This window comes from Dipodomys merriami, unplaced genomic scaffold, assembly GCF_024711535.1.
Source record: "Dipodomys merriami isolate MVZ:Mamm:240054 unplaced genomic scaffold, mDipMer1.0.p SCAF_40, whole genome shotgun sequence".
Classification (NCBI taxonomy): Eukaryota; Metazoa; Chordata; class Mammalia; order Rodentia; family Heteromyidae; genus Dipodomys; species Dipodomys merriami.
This window is the reverse complement of record NW_027205604.1, coordinates 8,009,990-8,030,072: the sequence shown is the minus strand read 5'-3', so window position 1 is coordinate 8,030,072 and position 20,083 is coordinate 8,009,990. Positions and strand designations below refer to the sequence as shown.

Below are 20,083 nucleotides of genomic sequence, written 5' to 3'. Positions count from 1 at the left end.
TACCCAGGTTGGCTTTGAACTGTGATCCTCAGATCTCAGCCTCCTGAGTAGGTAGGACTATAGGCGTGAGCCACTGACATCCTGCTAACTGTAGCTTTTATTAGAAATGCCTTTACCTTTCACACATGGGGGATATTAATTAAGAAAAGTAAGTGTACAAGAAGACAGCATCACTTCCAGTTCTCAGTGGAGAATAGTAAAGAAAGCATTCAAAATGCTATTATGAAAATGGGGGAGGGTTACACTAGGATGGAGAATCACTATCCTAAATGAGAGATCAATATATAAATAATCTTCATTTAATTTGATAATTTATTTAAACATTTTTAACCCAAAGTTACCTTCCTAATCATTTTTGCCTTGCATTATTGGCAGAGCGATGTCACATTTCTTGAGTGATTAGAGAGGAAGAGGTGCATTTATTCCAAAAGGATCATCATGTAGCTGGAGAAAATTGATGTAGAATGCAATAATCAAGGTGCAAGCAGCCATCAGAGGGACCTTAAGACATCTGAAGGATTAATTTCAGCAGGCCTTCCGGGAGTAAGAGAGATTCCTAGTAATTCGAAACGGACATATTCACAACCACCACTCTTTAAGTAGACTGTAAACACATCCCAATTAATATTTTGTCATATCCCTAGTATTTTTTTCTCCCAGAGTTGAACATTGAACTCAGAGCCATATACATGCCAGGCAAGTGCTTTTCTGCTGAGCTAAGTCTCCAACCTTCCCTAGTGTTTTGCTATACTTCAATACCAGTTTTGCTTAACTGGACAAATTGCCAGCCAATGAACCATTACACTCAGAGAGGACTTACATATTGAAAAGAGGGTTGGGAATTTTTCTGTCTGAAATAGTCTCTGAATTCCCTCTTATGTCTTTCAGGTAATGTGTGATTTGGGGTTCCAAAACAGGGTCTTTTCAATGTGCAGGTCTTTCCAGGTCAAAAGTTTATGGTTCTGTAATATGTAGGAAGAAAGAGCCAGCCCGAGATTCAGTGCTCCTGGGCTGTCTTTGTTTGACGTTGAACTTCCAAATGGTGCCCCAGACTGACCAACAGCAAAGAAAATCTCTGTAGATTCTTGCCTTGCCTCTCATCTCCGGGTGTTCATGGCCTATCCTGGCTCTCTATGACTGTCCTACAACCAGGGGGTACATTCTCTACCCTCAGCGGCAGTCAAGGAGAAAGACCCAGATGGAAATAGGCAAAGGGTGGAGAAGAGCTTCTTCTCCTTAAAAGTTCTTTAAGGGGGACATTAGTAGCTCTACCTTTCACTAAAGAAACCACCAAAATATAAATATTTTTCTTCTCTTTCTTGTTTGTCATTTGTGGGGCTTGAATCGGGGACTGGGTGCTGTCCCTGTGCTCTTTTGGTCAAGGCTAATACTCTATCACTTTAAGCCATAGCTCCACTTCTGGTTTTCTGGTGGTTAATTGGAGATAAGAGTCTCACAGACTTTCCTGCCTAGGCTGGTTTTGAACCATGATCCTCAGCTCTCAGCCTCCTGAGTAGCTAGAATTAGAGGCATGAGCCACCAATGCCTGGCAATATAAGTATTTCTAAATAGGTATTCTTTTCACCTGGAAAAAAAGAAATCAGTGCATGTATTTGTATGTGCATGTATTTCAGTTTGCTTTGGCTAATTCCCTAACCTAATTACCAACTAATTTAACAATTTCTCTTTCTTTCTTTCTTTCCTTCTTTCTTTCTTTCTTTCCTTCTTTCTTTCTTTCTTTCTTTCTTTCTTTCTTTCTTTCTTTCTTTCTTTCTTTCTTTCTTTCTTTCTTCCTTCCTTCCTTCCTTTCCTTCCTTCTTTCCTTCCTTCCTTCCTTCCCTTCCTTCCCTCCCTCCCTCCCTCCCTCCCTCCCTCCCTCCCTCCCTCCCTCCCTCCCTCCCTTCCTTCCTTCCTTTCTTTCTTTCTTTCTTTCTTTCTTTCTTTCTTTCTTTCTTTCTTTCTTTCTTTCTTTCTTTCTTTCTTTCTTTTTCTTTTTTTGGGCAGTTGTGAGGCTTGAACTCTGGGCCTGGGCGCTGTCCCTGAGCTCTTCAGGTCAAGACAAGCACTCTACCACTTGAGCCACTTCTGGTTTTCTGGTAGTTAATTGGAGATAACAGTCTCATGAATTTTCTTGCCAGGGCTGGCTTTGAACCACAATCCTCAGATCTCAGCCCCCTGAGTAGCTAGACTTAGCCATTTCTTAAATAACTTCTAACTTCCTAATGGCCTTATTTTATGTGACATACATTGTTAAGTACCTAGTGAAGTGAGCACTGTAGTCAATCAATGCTAGAGACACAACCTGTGGGTAAGGTAGACCTTAAAGCATCTACTCTCCAATCAGAAGGGACTTAATAAACAGCTGACCCCATTCTCCAAGAAGTTAATACTACAGAGTATTTATGAGGTGCTTTTGGGTCTAGTAGGGAGTGAATGTGGCTCTTGGGGTGCATATTATTTGGCTCCTGGAGAAGCAGGGAGGAGGCAGAAAAGTGGGGTAGGGAAAGACTTTTGAGCTGCATCTTGAAGGGAGAGCTAGGATTTGCCAGTCAGAGAAAAGTTGGGAGCAAGGGGAGGGTGGAGGGCGGGGCTAGAATGGCAGGTACAGGGCCTGTGGGAATTACCCAAGGTAGGCTACAGAATAATGTTATTCTTGGGTGGGGACCTTTTAAATAGATTGATAGGATCTAGCTTCAAAAGACCATGTGCACACTTATTTCCTTAATTGAACAAAAACAGAGCTTTCTCTTGGTCGTAGAACTTTTTTTCCACTTAAACTCTTTTTTTGAGCCCAGTATAGAACTAAGTCAAGTTGGGAGGGTCTGCTCAGAAACTCCTTCCCCTCCCACTTCTTCAAAGGACCTTGAGCCTCTTCTGTGGACCCACAGAGCTGTACTGAGCAGGGGAAAGGAGTGGAGGTCAGCTGCTCATCCATGTTATTTCCTTTCTCGTAGATGGTGTAATTGAGCCCTGAAGCTGAAGTTGCATATTCATTTAATGGCAGAGCTGGGGCTCGAAATAAATCTCCTGATACCCAATTCTGCTCACTGTCCAATTCATTCATTCATTCATTCATTCACTAATTGGAAACATTGGTAAAGCCTCTATATATAGTTGTTAGATTTTAGGGATTTAAAATATGAATAGGGAGAATGGAGTCCTGGGGGGGGGGGGGATTGGGTCTTGTTGTCTAGTGGAGGGTGTTTTAAAGGGAAGGAGGATACCAAAAGATCTGAGCTCACGGTGGAGGAGGTTCTTGGAAAACCAGCTCTTTGGTTTCTTCCAGGATTCTTGGGATGTACAAAGCTTAACCATTTCCAAACAAGAACAACAAAACATAACCATTTGCTCTGGGGTGATGGGGTGGGCTGATCTAGCCAATGGATGAAGTGAGTCCTCATCCCTGAGGTCATTCACTTCTACGTGACAATTATCAGCCATCTCCTGGGGTCTAGCACTGGACTGCATTTATGTGACTTGCCACTGAAGCCCAAGCTTGTCTTTAAAAATATCCTCACCACGTGGGACCTATATACAATGGAATTTTACTCATCCATCAGAAAGAATAATATTATGTCATTTGCAGGGAAATGGATGGATCTAGAATAAGTCATATTATATGAGCTCTGAGAGACAAACAGCACATATTTTCTCTCATATGTGGAAGCTAGATCTAAAATACAACTAGGTATGATAACATACATAGGGCTCAATGCATGTACACACAAACTGACTAATGGAAGGTATACTTATGTACTGCTAAGAGTACCTGCTAATGTACTCTTTTTGTTGTTGGTGATGGTCACAGGGCTTGAACTCTGGGCCTGGGTGCTGTACCTCTTCGCTCTTCAGCTCAAGGTAAGCACTCTACCACTTGAGCCACAGTACCACTTCCAGTTTTCTGGTGGTTTATTGGAGATAGTGAAGGGTAAACCAAAGGAGGAGGCTGCAATGCTTGGTAAGAAATGTACGCATTATCCTGCCCATGTAATTATAACCCCTCTGTACAGTATGTTCACAAATTAGATTAAATTAAATTAACAAAAAAAGTTACTTGGTTTAGTATGGCTTATTATCTATTGTAAATGCTATAAAAGCAACTATTGACAGCAGTTGCCTCATTCCACATGATATATTGTAATGTTCTTGAGCTCAACCACTAACATTTCTCTATTATACTTTTGTTCCATATTTGTATTGTCTTTTAATAAAAATGAACCTTAAGTTAAAAAAAAAAAAGAGTCTCATGGCCTTTCCTGCCCAGGCTGGCTTTGAACCATGAACCTCAGATCTCAGCTTTCTGAGTATCTAGGATTATAGGTGTGAGCTACTGGTGCCTGGCACACTAATGTACTCTTTATCAGAAAGAATACCAGAAAATGTGTGAGGGAGGTAGAGGGGATCACAGGAGGAAGGAGGAAGAAGGATTGTATTCAAGGTACATTATATAAAAAATGAACTATGCAACTTGTGGGTTGGGAGGAGGAAAATGGGGGCAGAATGAAGGGGTAACATTGTCCAAGAGCATTGTAGTCATAACTTCACTTATGGAATTGTAACTTCTTTGTACAACACCTTAAAAATAACAATACAAAATAAATAAAATAACACTCAGAAGTCAAAAAAAATCTTCACCAAACATGGGTTTGGCTGAGATGGTTGTTACCCATTTTCTTCATTTTCACAAGGCATCTGCTTTCTTTTGTAAATGCCCAGCAAGCCTAAGACATTGTTGCATACATTGCTATGGTGGGTAGTCCTGAGGAAGTGTAGACTGGGAACAGGATGAGAAGAGGAATCACAGGGCCTCAGAGAGAAATGGAGTGTGAATTCTCTTGGAAGCATTTGTGTTTCGTCATGAATTCCAGATGGCAGGTAATGAAGTGTCTCCATCACTGCTGTCTCCCTTGAGAAAGAGCTTACTGGATTCAGAGAAATGCCCAGCTAGCTTCCAGCCATAAGGAGTTGGGCCCAGCCAGCCTACCATGGTGTCCTCTTTCCAATGCTCTTGGTGAACCAAGAGCATTGTGGGGTTCTTTTTCAGGGGGGATGTAAGGCTCTCTCTCTGTCTCTGTCTCTGCCTCTGTCTCTGTCTCTGTCTCTCTCTCTGTCTAGTCTACCTAAGTAACCTTGTTCACTTCATTGACTGTTCGAGAAGCCGACGCAATTTTTACAAATGTGTCTGGGAGAAAAGCAATTTGTCTGGGACTGCCAGTGTTTCTTTGTGTCCAAGAAACGACTTATGATTTCTCTGCCAAACCAGAGTCCAGGTGGACAGTAGCAGCTATGTTCAGGGGACGGGCAGCGTGATCAGTCAGGGAGGGCAGCACATCATTAGTTACTGAGCCTGACAGTGCTCCAATTAAAGTTGGGAGGGAACAGAGGGCTCCCGTGTCCTCTGAACCATAGCCTCTATACATCAACATTTGAACAAGAAGGAAAGAAGCTGTGCTTATGGCCAGAGAAATGCCCTCTAATATGGGTCAAGGAATCATGTACTCTCTTCTCTAGAAGGCCCTCAAGGAAAATCTTTCAGAGACTATGGTGAATTCAAGTATTCTATAGTCTGGTCACACTACTGTTAATAATTACAATTGATGTGATTCTCTTGTATTTCACTAAAAATATCCACAAACTGGGGATCAGTGGTTCACACCTGTAATCCTAGCTACCCAAGAGGCTGGGATCTGATAATTATAGTACGAGGCCAGACTGGGCGGAGAAGTCTATGAGATTCTTATCTCCAATTAACCAGAAAAAAAAAAGTGGAGCTGTGGCTCCAGGGGTAGAGTGCCAGTCTTGAGCAACAAAGCTTGGGGACAGTGCCCTGAGTTCAAGAAAAAAGAAAAAGAAAGAATCCACAGTTATCTGTTCCTTGAGTTAATCCAATGTGGCTCAGATTGGTCCTTTCCAAGCCTTAGTGCCCTCTCCTGGAAAATGGCAACAGTGATGCCTACTACCAAGACAGTTTTGGGTCTTCAAAAGACACATGGACAGTTCCTGACATAAGGTAGACACTTCTTCAATGGCAGCTATGGATTCTCTTTACAGGTGAGGAAAAGGAATCTCAGAGCTGCAGTTAGCAGACACTTCTGCAGTATTTTTTTTTTTATCAGAACTTTTGCTTTAGAGGTCAGACAAGGACAAGGGCAGGTATTTTTGGGAATCATCTAAAAAAGCTAGGCTAGGTCCTGTGCCTGTTCAATGCACTTCTCAACCAGATGTAAAAGTTCCTTCTTAGGTTTTAAATATTGAATCTGGGATTTTTATTCTATTCCATGACCTTAACTAGAAATTGTGACTGAGCCTGGTGTCAGTGGCTCATGCCTATAATCCTAGCTACTCAAGAGACTGAGACCTAAAAGTTCACGATTTGAAGTCAGCCTAGGCAGAAAAGTCTGTGGGTCTCTATCTCTAATTAACCAGCAAAATGCTGGCCTAGTGGCATGGCTCAAGTGGTAAAGTATCAGCAGATCAAGAAAGCTGCGGGTGTGAGGGGCCCTGCATTCAAGCCCTAGTAATAGCACCAAAAAGAAAGAAAGAAAAAGAAATGAAAAGAAATTGTGAGAGTGGAAAAATTTCCTAATTTTTTTTTTTACAAACCTCTCTTGTGCGAGCTGGTACCCCTTTGTCTGATAATGGAGCCACAAAGGTTTTGTGTACAGAGGATAAGAAGAATGAGAATGGAGCTGAGAACCAGTAATTCTCTATCACCCACTCAGATGTTCTTTAAGTCCTCCTCCTCCTCCTCCTCCTCCTCCTCCTCCTCCTCCTCCTCCTCCTCCTCCTCCTCCTCCTCCTCCTCCTCCTCCTCCTCCTCAAGGAGCAGGCGATGGCCATTTCTTAAGTAGATGAATGTTTCCTGGAGAGATCACAGCTGTATGAGGCTCTGGCACAGGGACCAGGCCGCACCCCATTTCCTGACAATGTAATGGGTAAAAGTGTTAAAGATGAGAGCCTTGAAGACACTCTCTTTCGTCTCCTCAGCTCACTTGAGGAGCATGTGAAACTGGGATTCCATGCAAGAGAGACACATCCCCAGCAGATGCCCAGAGAAGGTGAGAGACACCTCTGCAGGACCTTCCTAAAGACAAGAAAAAGCCTGCATGGCAGAGATGACATCTCACCATCTTTCAAACTGGGCCAACACGCAGGGAAGAGAAACAGAGAGTCCTTTGGGCCTGGAGACTTGGTGATAGCTCTTCCTTCTCTTTCTTCTGTCTGCTGCTCTACCTCTTTGTTTCTCCCTGTAGGAGCTGGCATCTACAGGGCATAAGGACTCATTTTGTATTTCAAAAGAAAGTGTTGCCATCTGCTGGTCTGTGGGGCAGAAAGGCTGGTCTTTTGGGTGACTGGGGATGGTAGTCTCTGTCACATACAGGAGAATGTGTTTACTCTTCTCACTGACACAATCCTGATTGTTTTCAAGTTGGCAGCCCCTGCTGAATGTAATGGCACGGTGGTTTGGTAGCTGCTTGTTGTCTGAGAGGATGACAACAAATGGAAGAGTGGACATGTTGGACATATTGGTGACTTCTTGGAAAAGGGAAAATATCTAGTGCTCTTGATACAGGATTTATAGTATTCAGCCACGTAAAGCCTCTCATCATTAGAACATCCTTAGAACTGTTTTCAAATGAACAGATATTTTTGTAGATTATACATATAAGAGAAAAATCCTTTTTTTTTCTTCTTATGTTGGTCTTGCAGCTTGAGCTCAGCCTGGGCACTATCCCTGAGCTTTTTTTGCTCAAGGCTAGCACTCTACTACTTTGAGCCACAGCTCCACTTCTGGTTTTCTGGTGGTAAATAGGAAATAAGAGTCTCACAAACTTTCCTGCCTTGTCTTCGAATCACCATCCTCAGATCTCAGCTTCCTGAGTAGGTAAGATTACAGGTATGAGCCACCAGCAGCTGGCTGAGAAATCCTTTATATTACTAATTTTCTTTCTAAGGCTAAAAAATGCTAAGCTAAGGACATTTGAAAACCAGTCTAAAGGTAAATAAATATAGCCCCAAACTATCACTGCATTTATTCTAAAATAGGAATTGCCTGGAGTTAATAGTCTCCAAGGACAAGTTTTGTATATCTATGCCTGTATACATACATGTAAATGTAGTGTTGTGTATTGATTAGTACATACTAATTTATTTATATTTATTAGCATTTTATATATGTATTTTTAGTTCCTTTGCGAGGGACGTTTTGGTCAGGGGGGAGATGTAACATAATGATCTGGGAGATATATAAACATGCAATATCTGCATGGTTATCAATGAAGCACAGGACAAAGGCAAATGAGGAATTCATTCTGTTAGTAGCCTGCTGTCTCCTTTTCTCCAAGTTTCTACTGAGAGAGAGAGAGAGAGAGAGAGAGAGAGAGAGAGAGAGAGAGAGAGAGAGAGAGAGAGAGAGAGAGAGAGACAGATAGACAGACAGACAGACAGACAGACAGAGGCAGAGAGAAAGACAGAGAGAGATAGAGAGAACTCTGCAGTGGTATCCTGTTTATTTTCCAGAATTTTTACTCATTGTATGCATTGATTTGCATGTTTTCATGGCACAGCCTAATTATGTGTTTGGAAGCACAACCCTCTTAGAGCAGATGATCCCCTCAGTGAAGAGTAATTCATCTTGGCTAAGTACCTTCAAGGCCCACAGTATTCCCTTTGTACAAGGTTCTCCTAGAGAAAGGGACGCAGGAGGCATGCTAGGAGTAGATGGAGGACTTCAGATTTGGAAGTAGTAACTGCTTATTTGCATTAGGAAATTCCCTGGCTTTGTTAGGTTGGGGCTAACGAAGGTTTTGTATAGAGAGGACAAGGAGAAGGAGAATAGAGCTGAAAACCAGCAATTCTCTATTTCCTACTGAAGTACTTTTTCAACACCTCCTTCTTCTCAAGGAGCAGGCAATGGCCATTTCTTACGTATATAATAATCAGGACAGGCATTGCTGAGTACTTACTACATGCATATGAAGCTCTTTGTATACACATATTCCCAAATAGTCATGATGTAGAAACTTAGAGATGACACACCGTAGACAGACAAGTAATTAGAACTTCTTAATCTTTTTTTACTTCCTAGAATGAGCCCAGGAACCATCCATGCGATGGGATGAGAAGGGAGCAAGGAAGAAAAGGGCGAGGTTGCTCACCGGAGGGAGGGACCAGCATGGGCCTCTGTGGCTTCCCAGGTGCCCTGAGGGCTGACAGAAACCCCTGGAATCTTCAACCTGCTTGACAAGCTCTGGATTAAAAGCATTTGCCAAGTCACACAGGAGTTAGTGACAGAGCAAGGCTTGAAATAGGATTGTTCAGCTGCAGGGACTAATTGCATCTGGCTCCAAGATGCTAGGCAAGATTGTAATGTGTGTATGGCAATAGGTCATAGGCCATAGACCTCTTTATTTTATTTTACTTTATTTTAATAAAAGATCTCAGATGTGTCACTTCAAATTCAAGCCTGATGTCCTCTTGCAGCATTTGTAACTATTTCCCAGGTGGTCTGTCTTCTCTCTGTGTGTAGATGTCCAGCCCTTTGTCCCAGAGACCTTTCTCAACATGCTTGTGCCCCAGCAGGTAGTCAGACCTGCCCATTGCCACACTGGGCGCTCTTGCTGTGCATTTTCTGCAGAGGGTATGCTGCAGCAGATAGAAAACAAGCTGAGGCTTTCCTGCATTTGCTGGAGGAAACTCATTCTCACCCTCAGCAATTTGAGAAACTGGTAAATTATGGTTAAAAACTGTGCTCACCTTCTCTGACCTGGCAGCTGACATCTTTTCTCCAAGGCTGTCAATGGAGCCTGAGATAGCAAAGCTCCGTGAACTTGACAACATTTCTTCTCAGGGCTGCCAGGTGTCAGAAAGACACGGAACTTAGAAGACATTTTCATGATCCAGATTACAAAGGTTTTTGGCCTTGCAAAGTGCGTTCCTCATCCATAGCGTAGAGTGAGGTAAGGCTCAATAAATGTGACGGTTTCCTTGATTGTTTGATGAGGTTTTCAATTTGGAACTGTGACTCACTCTACAGTCCTCTGTACACACCACCATACACTGACTTTGGGGAGAGACTGGTTTGGGAGGTAGGCAACTTGATGAAAAGATAGAGAAAAGAGGCAGTAGGAGGAGATGGCAGAGTGGAGACACACTCCAAGAACGTTAGAGGTCGTGACCTGCAAGAACCACAAGTAAGCGTCACAACTCCCTAGCCTGCCATGGAAAATCAGAGCCACGATTAGTTGACTATTTCAGACCAAATTCACCAGCAAGCTGGAGGCCTTAGGGCTCAGGCACCCTCTGTACAGACAGCTGTGTTCTCCTTTTTAGTTCCTCTCCACACCTGGAATACTGGGTTTGGCAATTTATTCAGAGCATTTGGCAATTTCTATCAGACATTTCTCGGTCACATTGGCTGGGTCCAGGTGTTCAAATAACTATAGGTCAAAGTTGCAAGGAAAGACTTCTGAGAAAACGTCATAGACCAGGGGGAAAAAGCTGGCGAATGGTCTGCTGCAACTTTCCAGACATGCTGAACTTGAACATGCTGACTGCACTTCCTGCAGCCATCTTGTGTCTTTTTTTTTTTTTTTTTTTTGGGTCCGGTCATAGGGCCTGAACTCTGGGCCTGGGCACTGTCCCTCAGCTCTTCAGCTCAAGGCTAGCGCTCTACCACTTGAGCCACAGCGCCACTTCCGGCTTTTTTTCTTTTTGCTTATGTGGTGCTGAGGAATCGAACCCAGGGCCTCAGGCATGCAAGGCAAGTGCTCTACCACTGAGCCACCTCCCCAGCCCCCATCTTGTGTCTTAAAGTCACTTGCAGACAACACCAAGGGTCTGAATGGCACAGGAGAAGATAGAGCAGACCAAGTTCCCAAGACTGTGAAGCCAGTGGCTGCCTCCCTCTAGATTTGTTGAACATTATAAGAAATTAAATGATCTCATTTTCTTTCTTAGGGGGTAGGTAGGCAGTCTTGAGCATTAAATTTAGGACCTTGTACTCATTTAGCTTACTTGCTCACAGTTGGTGCTCTACCACTTGGACCATACCTCCAGTCCAGCATTTTGTTGGTTGATTAGAGATAGAGTTTCACAAACTTTGCTGCTCAGGTTGGCTTCAAACTGTAATCTCCATGTCTCAGCTTCCTGAGAAACTAAGGTTCTAGCTTTCTGGCTTCCAATATATTTTTACTGCACCATATTTTATTAGATATCTTTTGCCAAATATTTCTTACAGATAGATAATTTAAAAATGACTATATTGTGCATGAAGCAGAAGATGGATCCTGTGCATATTCGCTGTTATTTAATCCTTACCCAATTTTTTGAGATTCAGCTTTAAAGGGTTGTGGTAATAATTGCATGCATTTAGGAGCCATTGGGCTTATATTATCTTGCCATTCCATTTTAATACTATTTAAACGAGAACTGGAGAGGGGGTGGGAAATCAAACCTGACACTCTTCTGCTCCTCAAGTTCATAGGAGCCTCTTGGGGCTAAGAATGGCCAGACGGCACTGGAATGGTAGCCTGGCTTTCTTTCATCTCCACCCAATGAAATCAGAGAAAGTTCATAAGCCATCCATCTTGCCTCCGCCCTCAGCCTCTCCACAATACTGTAGATGAGAACTAGGAAGAAGAAATGATTTTCTTTATCTGGTTTATATGCTGGGCATTTTATGGAAGCATATTTGGGCTGGGTGTGGGCATGAGGTCTGGCTGTGGCCTGTTGAGCTATTAAAGAATTGATGGGTCCCTGTGGACAAGGAGAAAGGCCCCAGCCCAGCTGCTTCCTCTGATAAGTTGCCCCCACTTGGGAGGGCTGTGGGCAGACTTGTTAGGGCCAGCTTGGAAAGTGACTGTGCTTTTAGAGCTTGTCAAATGGTAGAGAAAGTAAGCTCTCTCTGAGTCAGATTTGCTCCATGCTTTGAACCGGTTTGCAAAGCAGGAGGTAGGGGATAAGGACATCATGGCCAAGAAAAATCTCCCAGGATTCTGCTGACATAAGAAGTTTTAAGTTTGTTTCCTTCTTTGTGTGATTATGGCTGCAGTAGAAGACAGGTCCTAAGCCGGGCACTGGTGGCTCATGTCTGTAATCCTAGCTACTCAGGAGGCTGAGATCTGAGGATCACAGTTCAAAGCCAGCCTAGGCAAGAAAGTCCATGAGACTCTTTTATCTCCAATGAACCACCAGAAAACTGGAAGTGGCGTAGTCGCTCAAGTGGTAGAGCACTAGCCTTGAGCTGAAGAGCTCAGGGACACGCCCAGTCCCAGAGTTCAAGCCCCACAACTGACCAAAAAAAAAAAAAAAAAAAAAAAGACAGCTCCTGCAACCCAACCTTTTTCACTTCTTTCTCCTTCCTTCTTTCCTTCCTTCCTTTTTCTTTCTTCTTTCTTTCCTTTCCTTTCTTTTCTTTCCAAACCTTAGGCTCTACCCTCCTCCAGTTGAAGTAAAATTTTTGGGGGTGGACCTTGGGCATCAGTATTTTTAAAAATCAGGCACAGAATTAGAAGAAATTTAGAAGCAAGTATTAAAAGAAATTGAAAGGAAGGCTGGGAAGGTGGCTCAGTGGCAGAGTGCTTGCCTTGCATGCCTGAGGCCCTGGGTTCGATTCCTCAGCACCACATAAGCAAAAAGAAAAAAGCCGGAAGTGGCGCTGTGGCTCAAGTGGTAGAGCGCTGGCCTTGAGCTGAAGAGCTAAGGGACAGCACCCAGGCCCAGAGTTCAGGCCCCATGACCAGACCCCCCCCAAAAAAAAGAAATTGAAAGGAGAAGTCACAAATGGGGGGAAGTATTTGCAAAAATACACATCTACTAAAAGACGTTTAGCCATTCTGGACACTGGTGGTTCATGTCACTAATCCTAGCTTCTCAGGAAGTTGAAATCTGAAGGCTGTGATTTGAAGCTAGCCTGGGCAGGATAGTCCAGGAAACTCCATCTCCAACCCAGCAAAATGCTGGACTGGAGGCGTAGCTCAAATAGTGGATCTAGTTATGAGCAAGAAAATTAAGCAAAATCATGAGACCTTAAATTCCAGCCCTGGTACACACACACACACACACACACACACACACACACACACACACACACACACACACACACACACACACACACACACACACACACACCCCTTATATACAGAATTACAAAGAACATATATTAAGAACTCTATTAAAAGTTGTCACTAAGAACATCATAACTCCAATTTTAAAATGGGCAAAAGATCTAAATAGACACATGGCTGGCCAATAAACACATCAAAAAGAAACTCAAACTCATTTGCAATGGAGGAAACACCCTTCTGCTAATTTATGTGCCATTTTTTTCCCCTGTCTTATCTGTCTCCTTTCTCCACCCTTTCCACTGAGTGATTCGGGAGAGTTAAAATAAAATGACAGGGCTGGGAAGGTTGCTCAGTGGTACAGTGGTACAGTGCTTGCCTTGCATGCATGAGGCCCTGTGTTCGATTCCTCAGCACCACATAAGCCGAAAAAGCTGGAAGTGGCACTGTGGTTCAAGTGGTAGAGCGCTAACCTTGAGCCTAAGAGCTGAGGGACAGTGCCCAGGCCTAGAGTTCAAGCCTCACGACTGACACCAAAATAAATACATAAAAAAAAATAAAATTACAGCCATTAGAACACAACAGGGAATGAGAAACTGGGAGACACCTATATCTGTATTCAGAGACCAAAGAAAGGAGAAACTATTACAACTGAGTCACAGCCTAACTCTGATCTCCCTGGCAGCCAAGGCCAAAAGGGAGCACAATCAAATCCTTCATGAAATTGATTCATCACATATTACTTTAGATGAGAAAGCGGAGCAGGCCTCCCTTCCCCCAGGACCTCCGCACCCTGACCCTTACCTGACAGGATGGAGGCCACAGCGGCGATGATGAAGGACACGATGACACCAGGCCCGGCCATCTCCTTGGCCACCAAGCCAGACACCACGTACATGCCTGTGCCCACGCAGCTGCCAACGCCAAGCGAGATGAGGTCCATGGTGGTGAGCACCTGGGCCAGCTTGGTGCCGTGGGCTGAGGTGGCCCCGGTCCCCTCCAGCATGGACTCCACCGGCTTGGTGCGCAGGATCCTGGAGTGCATGGCGTACCAGGCCGCCCCCCACTGCACCCGCCGAGGGTCCAGAGAGGCCAGGAAGCTGCTCATGATGAGCGATGGGGTTGCAGCGAAGGTCAGCTGATGAGAGAGGGCCGGAGGAAGGCTCAGTGGATGCTTCTGGAACTCATGGAGTGAGGAAGGGGGCTTTCTGTCTAGGAAAGGTCCAAAGGGACCTCCGACAGCCCTCTTCTGGGCATGAAGGTCTGCAGGAAAAACACAGAGGAGGAGAAGGTCAGTGCATGCTTGAAGGTGACCACTACCTTGCCCTAACAGGTCTGGTGTATCCATGGGGACTTCCACCTGCCCCTCAGTGTCCCTTGCTGTACCCATGACAGCTGAAGCATGCGCTGTGTGGATTTGTCATTCTCAAGAGAGGGCTGAGTCAGGGCTGTGGTGCTTACTGTTTTAGGACCTTCCTGGGGTAAGCGCCTTCCCTTCTTTGGCTTTCATCTGAACTCTCCGAGGGGTACCAATGTCTCCCCTCTAGTGCAGAGGTGAAGATTGGATCCGTGGGTGTCCCCCCAGAGCCTGGGCCAATGTCCCACACAGAGACAGGACTCCTTTGTCTCAACTCTTAAGTATGTCTTACTTGGATTTACCAAGGCTTTGTGATTTTTGGGTTTATTCTCTGGGGATGCAATCCCATTTTTTTTTTTTTTTGTTTTAACATAAGGATGGAACAATTGGGCTATATTTCTCAGGAGGAAATACATGCCATCAGAGGGGTTGTTTTTGAACTTGACTTTTGGCCCAAACAAAAGATGTTTAGTTACGATTGTTATTTTTTTAAATTTACAAATGGTTGTGCAAGAGGGTTACAATGAACATGTCCATTGTGTGTTCAATGTCTGTTATGTCTCCACCCTTCTCCTGCCCCCTCCCACCTCCCACTTCCTCCACCAATCACACCAAGTTTCCCACTTCCTTTTCCACCTATGTGCATTGAGTATGATGATTGTATTGGTCCACTTTCCTTTCCCATTCATCATCCCCTCTCATGCAAAGTACATCTCAGAATCATTTTGTTGAACTGCTAAGACTTCCAAGGTGTACACCATGGGGTTCTTCCCATGCATACACTATACTTTAGTATATGCATGTGCCCTTGTGTGTGTTTACCTGGGAGGTTGTATTTGGGGTCTATGGTTCACATATGAGTGAAAACATGTCCCCTTTGACTTTCTGGGCTTGACTTACTTCACTCAGTATGACCTTTTTCACCTCCACCTGTTTTTCTGCAAATGACATTATTTCATTTCTGCTGACTGACTAAAATTCCACTGCATAGAACTTGGTAATTTGAGGGGATGGGTGGGGTTGGGAGAGAAAGGGAGAATGATGGAAGGGGAGACATTGATTAATATGCATTGTATGTATATAATAACCCCTTTGTACAACTACTTTAAGGTAACAATAATTAATTTAGAAATTTCACTGTATATATATATATATATATACACACACACACACACACACAGGTGTGTGTGTGTGTGTGTGAGACATTTTCTTGATCCATTTCTCTGCTGGAAGGCCTCTGCAATGTTCTATAGCTTGGCTATAATGGATTAAGCTGCAATGAGTGTGAGCCTGCAGGTGTGGGGAGTTGTTTCTTGCTGTCAAAGATGAAGGCTGTGAGGAGTGGTTCTGACACTGGGGCTGAAATGGTAAAGACATAGGACAGTGTCACCCATCTTTCAATATCTTGCTTATCTTTCCTGTAGTGATGATCTGAACTTAGAACTTAGCTTTCACATGCATACACACCGAGAATATTTCTGATGGTCTTAATATAAATGTACAATGAACTTTCCGGGAGAACCACTGTGGAATAAATCAAAGAAAGGTTGGGATTTGTTTAGTTTAGAATTTAAGTGGAGCTGTCCATCATTTCAGGAAGCCAAAGCCCATGGGGAAATGCCATAATATTACATTGCCTAGGCAGTGCCCCTGCACTGCCTGCCATTCCAGACTGGCAGGTTTACAGTGGTTCTTTATGTACAGCAAGCATCAGACAATGTCATCTGGCTGGGCCTGGGCATTCATTTATGGAAATATTTTGACTATGGGCAGGTTATCCCTGAATTTCACTTCAGGGAAGTGAAAGCATGGAAAAATGTTTAAGATGACATGTTGGGTATGGTAAGAGTTGAGAACTATGACATTAGGTGATTCCCTTCTTTCCTTCCTTCCTTCCTTCCTTCCTTCCTTCCTTCCTTCCTTCCTTCCTTCCTTCCTTCCTTCCTTCCTTCCTTCTTTCCTCCCTCCCTCCCTTTTTCTTCCCTTCCTCCCTCCTCCCCTCCCTCCCTCCCTCCTTCCCTCCCCCTCTCCCTCCCTCCCTCCCTCTCTCCCTTCCTTCCTTCCTTCTTTCCTTCCTTCTTCCTCTCAATCTCTCTCTCTCACTCTCTCTCTCTCTCCCCCACCCCCTCTCTCCCTCTCTTTCATGGGTACTAAGACTTGAACTCAGGGCCTCAAGCTCTCTGATTTTTTTGCTGAAGGCTGATCTCTAATATTTTAGCCACACCTTTACTTCTGGCTTTTTGGGTTGACTTTGAACCTTGAGTCTCAGATCTCAGCTTCCTGAGTAGCTAGGATTATAGGCATGAGTCACCAATACTTGTCTGTGTTTTATAAAGTTTGAAAAAAATTAAAAAATTCAAATATTTTATGAATCTACTTTCTTTGGAAGCCAGAGCTTTATAAGATTCTACAAAGAATTTCTGGAAGTATAGTCAAATGTTGATTCCAAGTGTTGTACTGATAAGTGTAGAGCATTTACATGAATAATAAGTACCTGCTTATGTGATCTCATACCCTTCTCTTCCTGCTAATGAGTCAGTGTCTCATTATGTGACCCAGACTGGGTTTCAAACTTGTAATCCTCCAGTCTTGGCCTCTGAGTGCTAGGATTATAGACATGTGCCACCACAGCTGGCTAATGCTAATAATTACTAAAATTACTAATTAGCACTACTTAGCACCGAATGTAGCAGTTTTCTGTTTTTTAAGGCATTGCAAATTCTAACTAATTAGGAGAATCAGGTGAGATGTGGCAGTTTGGTTCACAGGGTTTGGGTGACAGCTCTCTGGTTAAACTTCCTTCTATAACCTAGAATATCTGAATTCCTCTTCCTCCTCCTCCTCCCCCTCCTCCTCCTCCTCCTCCTCCTCCTCCTCCTCCTCCTCCTTTTCTTTCTCCTTCTGTTCCCGTTCCTTCTTTCCAGATTGGTAAAGCAATATGACACATGTATACTGAAAAAGCTGCTAGAATAGCTACTTTAGTTGCAGTCATGGGAAAATAAATGTAAATACTCATTTCATTTCAATTCATCCAGCGTATATTGAGTGCCTGTTTTGTAGCAAGCATGGTGTTTGGCTCTGGGCTCTGTACGTTTGGTTATCAGCCTCCATCATCAGTCTAGCATGGGAGATGATGCACACCAAAGTCACATAACAAGGGAGAATGTTTGTCTTGGGATTTGGGGGGTAGGGTGGAACTTACCTTTTTATTATTTTCTTATTATAAAACCTTGGCATGTTTATTTCAGAAAAATAATACAAAATAAATAACAAAAATTAAAAATGAGTAGAGAAAATGTTACTCACTAGCATCAGTCACCCATTCGTTAATTTATATTCTTTCAGACCCTTTTCTACATGAATATCTGAGCACATCTATTTATATTGAAGTGTTTTTTTATAATATGATCGTAAGCTAGGCACTGATGGCTCATGACTGTAATCCTAGCTACTCAGGAGGCTGAGATTTGAGGATCACAATTTGAAGCCAGCTGGGACAGAAAAGTCCAAGAGACTCTTATCTTCAATTAATCAGCAAGAAGCAGGACATGGAATTGTGGCTCATATGATAGAGCACCAGTCTTGAGCAAAAATCAAAAGCAAACAGATGAGTGTGTAAGGCCCTGAGTTCACATCCTAGTATTGGCACTAAAGAAATAAATAATAGGATCATATCATTTATTCTGACTTAAAACTTCCTTGTTTTGCTTTATAATGGGTGTGAATATTTCTATTTCCTCACATCTATAGTTTGGGAAATACTTTTTAAATCATTGAAGAGTCACGTCACTAGTGTTACTCAGAAAATTGGATTGTTGTCTTAGTTTTAGTTTGTTCATTCATTCATTAATTTAAAAAAAATGCACAGAATGGCTTCTTTGCAACAGTCCAGCCAGCCTTGGCAGCATTTGTGACAGTAAATCAGGCATCCAATATCTTGCTTACTTGGAGCTGACATTTGGTGTGGTGAAACAAGACCATTCACAGTCTTCCCAGAGAGGGTGAAGGATATCTTACAGGCTGAACTGTGTCTCCTGGAAATTGATATGTTATGTCCTAACCTTGGGTCCTCAGCATTGTACTTTATTTGACACTACAGTCATTACATCTGTAATGACTTGGGTAAGGATGAGGTAATTCATGTTGGACTAGGGTAAGCCTACTGGAGTATGCCTGGCATCCACATACACAGGGAAGATTTGAACACATGTGCACACACATATGCACAAAGAGAACACCTGAATATGAAAGCAGAGATTGGAGAGGCTCCACAAGCCAGGGAACACCAAGGATCGATCATTGGGAAACAACTAGAGGCTAGAAATGAAGAGCGATTCTTCCTATACTTCATTTCACAGAATGAACCAATGTTGGGATACTTCGGCCCAGGCTTCAGCCTCTAGAACTGGAATACAACACAATTCTGTCATATAAGCCACCCAGTCTATCATACCTCATTATGTCAGCCCTAGCTGACCAGCGACAGCTATAGAAACAATAAAACAAGGTGCGAGGGTCTTTGCAGACAGGACATTGGTTCCTGAGTGAGAAGGAGACAGTTGTACCAGGTGTGAGGGAAGAATGCTCCTGGCAGAGCAGATCCCCTAGGGAAAGGCTTCTTCCTGAGACAGTGTGACTTGTACTTGTACAGGGCCCTGTCAACTCATTCCATCCTCAGAACAAACCTGCCTTTTCAGGGGAGGCAAGGTGCAGTGTGGACATTTATCTGAGGCCAAGCTCTTGAGGGGCTGAGGCAGAACTTGAGCATCTGTTTTTGGGTCTTAGGTCTGTACTTCTGGCTTTCCTGCTTGAAATACACAGAAGCTGGGACTGCTGAGGCTGGTATGCTAGAATGAGCAGTTTGGATTTGACTCTCAATACAGTGCAGTACTATTAGAGGGCTGCAGTCAGTGAGCACCAGGAGATAGTCTACTCTGTAACAGCTCTGTAGCTGCTGTACGAAGTTTAGCTGGAGAATCAAGGCCTGTGTGGACAGAGGTAAAAAGGAGTATAGGGTATGGGCCTGCTGAAGAGGGTGACTGACAAGTGAACAGAATCTACAAACTAGTGCCATTCAACAGTTGAGGCATGGATGGAAAAGGCCACGGTTATTGGCCTTATGCTGCCGGCACTTCCAGGGCCCGATCCGCATTCCTGAAGTCTCCATTAGGTCTATCCATCGTTCCTGGATGCTTAGGAGCCTGTACCCAACCATTCTTCTGAGGAATTTCTTATGACCTGCCTACCACCAGGCTCCTAATGTCATGCCTGGAAACACTGACCCTTCTCATGTCTGGAGGAGGAGATAAAAGGAGACACGCATACCCCCCTCCCAGCAGCCAAAATGGACTACCGATTTCTGGGTCACATTACCTACTCCTCTGGGCAGCCTTTCTCTTTTGCTTTGCAATAAACTCTCTTTGCTTGAGTTGTTCTGCTGCTGCTTTTATTTCTCTACTGTTCCTGAGGACAAGGACCCACCTGCTAGCATGTCAATAGTGCCTGCACACAAGAATGTCACACACAGGATGGAAGAAGACAAACTGTCAGCAGGGTCAAGACTGGCTTTCTGGGCCATTGGAAACAAGACAGTGGCCCTGTGGTGTCAAATGCCAGTGGCTTCATTGCTGGGGTTGTTTTTGCTTATTCTTTTTTCCTCCTC

At 43.7% G+C, this 20,083-nt stretch overlaps 1 protein-coding gene across 1 annotated transcript in view; it reads right to left on the bottom strand.

Moving 5' to 3' along the window:
* The window catches only part of Slc7a14 (solute carrier family 7 member 14), a 108,066-nt gene that overhangs the window by 35,264 nt on the left and 52,719 nt on the right, over window positions 1-20,083 (bottom strand). The window contains exon 2 of the mRNA XM_069991901.1: window positions 13,869-14,327. Within this exon, the coding sequence (XP_069848002.1) occupies window positions 13,869-14,172 (304 nt within the window). The 5' untranslated portion in view covers window positions 14,173-14,327. The remainder of the gene's footprint in view (window positions 1-13,868; window positions 14,328-20,083) is intronic.